Raw genomic sequence first — 9,384 nt, 5'->3', positions numbered from 1 at the left:
GCCACTTCACTAGGGAGCAGCGTTCTAAAAACAGTTTACCTCGGCCACAGGTCACCAGAGCGTCCATCTCTGGGGTGAAAATCAACCACTCGCACCTGTCATTTCTACCTGAGTTCTTGTCAAATCTTTGACCTGAGTTGTAGCAATTTTACACTTCTCTGGTGTAGAATTCTTCACCAACCACACAACATACCAGCAGCGATACTGAGGTATAACTCCCCCAAATATGCCCTTTTGTTTCTTTAATCTGGTGGCACAGATTTAAATAAGGGACTAAATTCAGGTGCGGCTTAGAATCCCTGTAAGACACCAAATGTCAGGTATCTACTCAAAATAGGAGTCTTCCTGCAGCTCCATCACATTCCTCATGGATTTCATTTCCTACACATTTACAGCATCTCCCAGGAGTGAGCTGAACAGAAATGTCACTTCCATTTTTCCCATCTCTACCTAGATAGGGATTGCATTTCCCAAATAGGCAACATGCACCTGATTAGGAAGGGGAGATCTTCAGGAGCAACCTCCTGCAGGGCATGGGCCACAACTGCTTTGGGAGGCAAATGAATGGGTGTTTGGCTTAGTTCCAAATCATTTACTAGGGAATCCTCTTCCCAGCCCCTTCGGGAAATATTGACCTTTCCAATTGAACAACAGGGGGATTGGGATGGCGATGGAGAATCCCTCTGATTTACCCGATGTTCTTCTGTTGTTACAGAGGGGAAAAGACATTTTTCTCTGTCCCTTCCCTGTTCCTGCTCTTTGCTATACTTCAATATATTTTAAAGGGAGGAAAACGGTAGTAAAAATATCCGCCTTCAGGAAAACCTGAAGCAACAGTGCTCTGATGAACTGTGACAACTGGGAATGAAACAATATGTTCCTGGTGGGGGAACTTGATGACTAACAATTGTTTTTAAATGGGGGAACAGTATAACTGTGATGCTCAGGGTTTGTTTAGACTAGGAAAAGTGACGGAGTTTAGGTCAGGTTAAGGGGAAAGCTAATGCCAACCACTGCACCTCGGCTGCATCTGCACGACAACTGTAGTTGTCTTTTAACACGAAGATCACTAACTTGAGCAGCCAACGCCATGTGCAGTCCTAGTGGATGTAAGGCACGGGTAGTTTTTGCCTCAGTGTAGCTTGTTGGGAACAAACCTCTCTCCCCCACCTGGAGCTGATGAACATTCCTGACTGGAGGGACACACGCTCCTTCGACTCAAAAGGAAAGGAGTTGGTAGAAAAGATTACAGGACTGACCCCAAAGAAGGGTGAGCTGCAAAAGGCAGAAGCAGGCAACTCATCTGCGGGAGCTGAGTAACCACGGTGAAGATGGGGCTCAGATCACTGAGTGGGAATTAGCAAATGTGATTTTTTTTAAAAAAACCACCTTTGGCCAGCCCTAGTCAAGGCATTTGTTACAGATCACTCCCATGTGGATTTTCTGATGTCTAATAAGGATTGAGCGCTGATTGAAGCTTTTCCCACACTCAGAGCATGTGTAGGGCGTCTCTCCTGTGTGGATTCACTGATGTGTGATAAGGGCTGAGCTTTGATTGAAGTGTTTCCCACACTCACGGCATCCATAAGGTTTCTCACCCATATGGATTCTCCGATGTATGATAAGGTATGAGCTCCGATTGAAGCGTTTCCCACACTCAGAGCATCCATAAGGTTTCTCACCCGTGTGGATTCTTCTATGTGTGCTCAGTACAGAGCTCTGATTAAAGCTTTTCCCGCACTCAGAGCACATGTAGGGGGTCTCTCCTGTGTGCGTTCTCTGATGTGTGATTAGGGTAGAGCTCTGATTGAAGCTTTTCTCACACTCAGAGCATGTGTAGGGCCTCTCTCCTGTGTGGATTCGCTGATGTGAGAGGAGGGATGAACTGTCAATGAAGTGTTTCCCACACTCAGGGCATCCATAAGGTTTCTCACCCGTGTGGATTTTCCGATGTGTAATAAGGTGTGAGCTCTGCTTGAAGTGTTTCCCACACTCACGGCAGCCATAAGGTTTCTCATCTATGTGGATTCTCTTATGTGCAATGAGGTGTGAGCTCCGCTTGAAGCATTTCCCACACACACTGCATGCGTAAGGTTTCTCACCCGTGTGGATTCTCTGATGTGTGAGAAGGTCAGAGCTCCCTTTGAAGCTTTTCCCACACTCAAGGCATGTGTAGCGTGTTCCTTCCAAGTTCATTCTCTCACGTGTAATAAGGTCTGACTGGCTACTGAAGTTTTCCTCTGGCCTCTGCTGACTCTCACAGGCTTTTGTTTTTTCTGGGCGTGCATAGCTCCCAGAATCATTCCCTTTGGACCTTCCTGAGAACATCCCATGTGCTTCTACTCGCTCAGCATCTTCCTGCTGGGGTTCCTCCTCGTTTTCACTCACCATCCCAACATCTGATGGGAGACAGAGAGAATCCAGACGTAAGTCTCTGCCTGCGCCAGAGAGAAAGGAAATCTCAGAGAGAAGAATGGAAAAAGGGATGAAGAAACCAAAATGCGTACAGGACAGATCAAACCTCTCAGGAGCTGATTTTCCCTTAAACCTTCCCCAGAGGAGAGAAAGGAAGGGATCAGTTCTGGGTCCGTATCTCAGAAGAAATCTCAGGGGACAGCGAGATTGGGGAGGGACCTGCTGCCAGTTGTCAGTCAGGATAGGTGGGAAGCCATGAGTGACCTCTGCCTAATGATTCCACATCTGCAGGGAACAATCCTGAACTTGGAGAGCTCACAAGGTCTTTGTAGGGCATCCCAAATGTTTCCTGTATTCACCGACAGTTTTGGGGTTGGTTTAACCAATGCCTCACCTGAGAAGGCAGCTCTCGGGAGCACTTTTTTCTCAAAGCCATGAAGGTCTGGGACCCACGGCTCCACCCCTCGTTCCAGCTGCGAGATGACGTCAGTTCTGGAAACTGGAAACCCTGCTCAAGGCAAAGAAACCAAGGGAGGTCAGTGGAATTTGTGGGATACTTGTCACAAAGAATATTCCATGCTTTTAAGCCCAGCTCACTTTTAAGTAGTAACATCCCAAGGCCGGCTTCCTTGGCTCAAAGTGTCAGGAGATGATTATTATAAATCATATTCATTACCTTAGTGCCTAAGGGCCAACTAACAGTGGGTCCTCATTTTGCTAGGCACAGTACAAACCGAGAAGCGTTGATGGCCCGTGCCCTGAAGAAGTTTCAATCTAAATAGACAAGGCAGACACAGAATGGGGGAAGGGGTAGAACCCACAAGGAGAGTGAACTCCGTGAAGGCAGAGCGACAGATCTGATCAACACAGGCCTATATCTTGAGACTATCGGATTTAATGTTACGACTAGGGCCAGTGTTTTCCGGAAATTGTCGCTAGGACTGCATTTTTTCCCGAAATTACTCTTCGTTTCTGGAATCACCGTTAATAACTGGAATTGCTGATCAGAGGGTGGGTGGGGTATGCAGGGTCACAACCCCCCAGATTTCTCCCTGGAGACACCCGACTCCTCCGCAGGGCACAGGCTGGCTGCGGTCGAGACTTGCTGCCAATTTCTTCCCTCCTCATACAAGTCTGGGATCAGCAGTGGGACGCCAGGCTCTCTCATCATGCTGCAGAGAGGACGGCACTCACACCTGCTCGCGGCCGTGTCCACACCACCTCTCCCCTGCTCATCTCCCCTGCAGACAGCTGGTTCATGCCCCGTCTCTCCAGCGCACAGCTGGCTCTAGGCTCTCAATGCCCAGTGTCTGGGCCCCACCTCCCCCACACAGCTGGCTCCTGTCCCTCCCCCCAAGGCACTTTCAGGCTTTAAAGGATTAGATATTGCTCACGTTTCTCAATTACTCCGTTTTCATTGCCTGCAAACTCTTGCCCTAATTATGACTGTTATCTGTATATCTAAGCCAGCCCTTGAAAGCATGAATTCTTCACAGACTATGATGCCGAGATGCGCCAGATGATACCAGGAAGGGCTGCGGGATGGGTTTCCTGTGCAATCTGGTATCACTACGGGGTGATGAATGCCAGATCTCAAGGCTGGTTTTGCAGAGCTCCACCTTTTGAAGCTTTACCCAATGCAGAAAGGGGTAGTGACAGATTTCCCCTCATTCAGGAGACTGAAGACGACAGACTTTTGGGGGATAAACAGCTGAGTTTGAGCTGACTGAGGGGGGTCTTTCTGGGCTACAAACTCACAGGACCTGATAATCACCAAGAGGTAACCCTTTAAGAAAGGTTTTAATACGCTTTGGAACCGATCAGGGATTCCCATGAGGACCGCTGAGGGAATGAAGGTCAATACGCATGTGGATGCTCTTCTTGTTTTATGAGAAAGGGAACAGGAAGGGCAGGGATATCACTCAATGCAGGATCTCAGCAGTACTAGATGTCAGGATAGCACCATACTGCGGCCCACTGGAAAACATAATCCCAACTACACATATAAAATGATGGGGTCTAAATGAGCTGTTTCCACTCAACAGAGGGATCTTGGAGTCACTGTGCACAGTTCTCTGAAAACATCAACTCAGTGTGCCACGGCAGTCAAAAACCAAAGAGAATGTTGGGAATCATTCTGAAATGGATAGATAAGACAGAAAATATCATATCGCCTCTATATAAATCCATGGTACACCCACATCTCCAATACTGCGTGCAGATGTGGTTGCCCCATCTCAAAAAAAGATAGATTGGAATTGGAAAAGGTTCAGAAAAGGGCAACCCAAATGATTACAGGTATGAAACTCTTCTGTATGGGGAAAGATGAAAAAGACTGGGACTTTTCAGCTTGGAAAAGAGGCAAAGGGGGGATATGAGAGAGGTCGATAAAATCAAGACTGCTGTGGAGAAAGTAGATAAGGAAGTGTTACTTACTCCTTCTCATAACACAAGGACTAGGAATCACACAATCAAATTATTAGGCAGCAGGTTTAAAAGAAACAAAAGGAAATATTTCTTCACACAACGCACAGTCAACCTGGGGAACTCCTTGCCAGAGGACGTTGTGAAGGCCAAGATAATAATAGGGTTACAAAAAAAAAAAAAAAAACCACCATGAGAAATCTATCGAGGACAGGTCCGTGAATGGTTATGAGCCAGGATGGGCAGGGATGGTGTCCCTAACTTCTGTTTGTCGTAAGCTGGGAATGGGTGACAGGAGATGAATCACTTCATGATTCTCTGTTCTGTTCATTCCCTCTGGGACACCTGGCACTGGTCACTGTCGGAAGACAGGACACTGGGCTAGATGCACCTTTGGTCTGTCCCAGTGTGGCCGTTCTTAAATACTAGGGAACCTAGTGAGTCCAGTGCAATGGGAGGGAGTAGGAAAATCCCTGGGTGTGGAGAACACTGGGAAATTAGAAACGATCATTCAGAAGCAACAGACTAAATAGTCTAGAAAAGCAAAATGTGAAAAATAAGAATTAGAATCGGGGTCATGTGACTTCAGGAATGAGGGACTCAAAAAACCAAGTCTGCAGAGAAGAGAGATTGTGGCTATTGCACATGGGGATGGGGGGAGCAACTCTCCAGGTCTCAAGGATTTTCACCAGCAACCTAGGCCATTTTCCCATGCACGGGGGCAATCCGGAGCAGTGAGGAGTTGTGTCATCTGTAGTCCTGGGTGAGTTTCAATGTTCTGATGCTGGAGCTCCCTTGTCTGGATTCCCCCAGCCAGCATTCAAGGACGCCCCGAGTGTCTGTGTGATCAGTAACCCTGGACCAGCAGCCCTGACTCCAGCAGCCTGCTTCTTACACCCCAAGCACATTCTGGTCTGGGTGGAGAAGGCTCAGGGTTTGAGAGAAGGCCGGGGTAGGAAGCTTCTGTTCGTTATGCTGGACCTAACCCCCCCGTTTTACTTGTGCAAACAGGAGATATTGGACACTGTGCGGTACTGCCCCTGTGCTCTGTCCCCACAGTGTTCTGCAGCCGGGGAGGGTCTCTGGTCGTGTGTGTGTCACTGGCACGCTGGGGTGATGCTGGAACAGGACAGAGCAGAGGTGGCATTGCAGGGGTGGGGTGAACCTCATCTCTTCATTTCCCCCTCCAAGAACGGAGGGGAGGTGAACCCTTACCCAGCGAGGTCACATCCTCATAGGTCTCCTGCATGACGTCTCTGTAGAGGGCTCTCTGAGCGGGGTCCAGCAGAGCCCCCTCTTCCCTGGTGAAATACACAGCCACCTCCTCGAACGTCACCGGCCCCTGAAAGAGCAAGAGCCCCACACTCAGGACCTGCTGCCCCACTCACAGCCCCACTATTCGTGGGGGAGAGGAGCCAATCAAACGGAAACTCTGGGTGGATCGCAGTCAACAGAGGCCCACCCCGACCCTGGTCAGAGCATCCAGGAAACACCAGGGTGAGGGGGCGAAGAGAGAGCCCCTCCTCTCTCCCAGCAGATCCATCACACACCTACTAGCCACAGACTGATACAGGAGATGCTGCCCCGAGCAGGGTCGAGGGAGAGATCTCTTGTCGGAAGCCCAACACCCTCCTCCTTGTCAGGAGCTGGATATGAGGCAGGGGAATCTCCCCTAAGCCTGACTGGTGGCTGCCCCCTTCATATTTCAAGGCACCCGCTGGTTCGCTGGCTCAGGCTCCAGCACTAGGAGTCTGGGCCTTTTTCCCAGCCCCATGTAGCTCGGTTATTTTCTGTTCACCAAATTGGAGCATTTCCACCTCCCAACCTCATGGGTCTCTTCCTCAAATCTAGGCCACTTATTAAACAACTCCCAGCAGGTCTGCCACCCCCTGGCCTCCTCCCTTTCTCCTCCCTGTGCATTTCCTGCCCCGCTCCAACCTCCAAACTAGACGGTGCAAACCTTCCCCTCTCCGGCGTATTTGCTGTCCCTCTCCCTCCTGCAGGAACAAATCAGAACCCCCCCAGTAATCCCTACCTGAGCTGGCTCCTCTGCACCCATGTCGCTCCCCTGTCCCATGGAGGACGGGATGAACCGGAACGAAACGTGAGCGTCGTTCTGCAGCCTGGCCGGGCGAGAAGGGCCGTTGTGGAGGTTTAGGAACGGGCATTAGTTCATTTCACATCACGCTTCCCCCAGGCTCTTTCCCTGCAGAGCGAGATCCTAGATTCTGCCGTGCTGAGAAAATGCTCAGTCTCTTTATTACAGCAGAGACCTGGCCCCTCCTGCCAGGCTAAGCCCACAGACACATTTTTTAAAAACTCTTTTATCCCACGGACGCTTTCAGTCTCTCTGTCTCCTTTTCCCTGTGCCCTCTCCATGCCTGTCTGCTGGGAAACTCTCATTCCTGGGTTGTTTGCTCCCCCATGGCTGGATTTGCTCCTGCAAATGGGAGGAGAAATGGGGTGGGGGGCTGTTTGTGTAGAGTCATTTTATAGTCCCTCACTGCCTGCCTGGGATTTCCCCATTGACTGCCTAGCACCCCCACCTGCCCTCCTCCACGATCTGCCACGCCATTTGCCTGGGACCCCCTCCTCCTCCCAGCAGGACCCCCTGACGCTTTACAGGAGGACCCCTCGCTCTGCGCCAGGGACCGCCCCACCACAGCTCTGTGCACTGGGCATGGCAATGGTCCCAAGAGCCAGCTGGGCAATCCCAGACAGAGCCCCTGGCACAGCACCAGGCAGCATCTACCCCCTGCCCCACCTCCCCAAGACACCCCCCACCCCCACTGGTCTGCAGCCAACAGGCCCCCAGTGATACCCACCTCCAGGACCCAGAGCCTTAGGGCTGGGCACATCAGAACTACCCCCCGAAACCCCAAACCCTCCAGAACCCACCAACCTGACTAGGGTCCCCCCTGCCCAGCCACCCAGAGGCCTCCCCCTACTACAATGCCCCTTCAGTTCCCGCTGCAATCTCCCCACACAGACATCCCCCACCCCCAGCAACAGTGTTCCCTCGCAGTGTCTGACAAGTGGATAGAAAGTTATCACCACCCCTTGCTAGCCAGTCACACAGGCAGGGGGAGCTCGCGGGGACGCTTCTTTAATAGCAGAAGGGAAGGCACAGAGGGGCCAAAATAAGTAAGAAAGTTCCATACTCTGTCACTAGCAAATAATGGCCACCATGGATCCACCCCACAGGTGGCTACATCTTTGCACTGCGGGAAGCCACCCCTCACGGAGACCCTTTCTCATGGGGTTTGGGATACGTCTGGACCCACGCTGCACTCAGAGGGACCTCCCCATCCCATGCCAGCTGGAGAAAAGAAAAGGGTCCAGCCAACTCTCCTGTCACCAGCTGGGAACCACCGATCCCCCAAACAGGGGGAGGCCTCTGGCTTTGATGGGTATTGAGTATATGGCTAGTCTCTTTTATCAGCAAACATTTTTAACAGAGATAAAGGAGGGAACAAATGATTCTCAAAGGAGAGGGAAAGACGATCATTGTTGCAGGGGGGTTAATTTCCCAACCAGGATGGAGAAGGACTCAGGGCGACAGGTTCCCCCCAAGGAAGGAGAAGTTGCTGGGATTTAGAGACATGGGGAACAGCCCCAAACCCGAGAGGATTTTTAATTGACATTTGATAATGACATAGTAGGAGGGAAACCTGAGATTGAGATCAGTGTTCAAAATGAAAGAGAAAGGGTGGAAATCTGAGGGATTTTGGATCCATTTATGCAAATTATAGAGAGGAAAGTGGAAAATGAGAGGGATTTTATAGCAGTCGTTGATAGGAGGTAAAAGCTGAGTGTATTTCCCACCACTATTTGGTCAATGAATAGAGCGGAAATGGGCAACATTGGCAAACGTTTTAGATCCATATTCAGGAATCTGAGAAAAGATGTAAATCTGAGAGTTTCTTCGTAATTTATAATTACAGAGACAAGGAAAGCTCTCAGGGGCATATTCAATTAGAAGTAGACAACTAGAGTAAAAGTGGGGCAAACGTTGAGGGTATTTTGTTTCAATCTTTGAGACGTACAGAGAAAACGTGTCACAAACTACGCAACTGAGAACATGGGATAAACAGCAAGACCGGGGGGGGGGGGGGGGGGATTTTATGTGGCTATTAAATAGCTAGCTGGAAAAGGGGGACCGTTTGTCATATAAAATCCAGCCTGTCCAATACATAAAGAGAAAGTGATGGTCCCCCCCACTGCCCCCCTTCACCTGGGCAGCAGGGAGCCCTCTGAGGGGCTGATTGAAGAGGGCAGGGGGGGGGTGTAGGGCTACCTGGGGGAGGGGAGGGGGCAGCAGTGTGGGATGGGCAGGTGGGGGGCAGGTGGGGGCTGGGGGCAACGGTGCTGCGGTTGGGGGGCAGCAAGTGGGACTGGGAAGCCGGGATCGGGTGCAGCCCCAGGGGGGACACGGGCCCCTCCCTTCCCCGCCCCGGCAGAGACCCGGCGTCTCCTCCCACCCCCACGCCGGGGGCAGCCAGGTTGGGGGGTGGCTCCGGGCTACAACTTCCCCCGACACCGGGA

At 50.9% G+C, this 9,384-nt stretch overlaps 1 protein-coding gene across 1 annotated transcript; it reads right to left on the bottom strand.

The window, feature by feature from the left end:
• Positions 1-1,339: 1,339 nt before the first annotated feature.
• Positions 1,340-6,975, bottom strand: LOC141978984 (uncharacterized). The gene is made up of 4 exons (XM_074941432.1): positions 6,875-6,975; positions 6,055-6,181; positions 2,810-2,923; positions 1,340-2,438 (listed from the first exon to the last, which is right to left on the bottom strand). The coding sequence occupies exons 1-4, from the start codon at positions 6,914-6,916 to the stop codon at positions 1,525-1,527; spliced, it is 1,197 nt and encodes a 398-aa protein (XP_074797533.1). The 5' UTR covers positions 6,917-6,975; the 3' UTR covers positions 1,340-1,524.
• Positions 6,976-9,384: the final 2,409 nt, after the last annotated feature.

This window comes from Natator depressus, chromosome 28, assembly GCF_965152275.1.
Source record: "Natator depressus isolate rNatDep1 chromosome 28, rNatDep2.hap1, whole genome shotgun sequence".
Lineage (NCBI taxonomy): Eukaryota > Metazoa > Chordata > Testudines > Cheloniidae > Natator > Natator depressus.
This window is presented reverse-complemented; position numbering and strand designations above follow the sequence as displayed.

Bases quoted from the DNA above. Each gene is read 5' to 3' on its own strand.
- LOC141978984 (XM_074941432.1), bottom strand. From the start codon at position 6,916: ATGGGACAGGGGAGCGACATGGGTGCAGAGGAGCCAGCTCAG. The intron at 6,182-6,874 runs GTAGGGATTACT...TTGCTCTTTCAG, and splicing joins GTGCAGAGGAGCCAGCTCAG to GGGCCGGTGACGTTCGAGGA. The intron at 2,439-2,809 runs GTGAGGCATTGG...TCTCTGGCGCAG, and splicing joins CCCGAGAGCTGCCTTCTCAG to GCAGAGACTTACGTCTGGAT.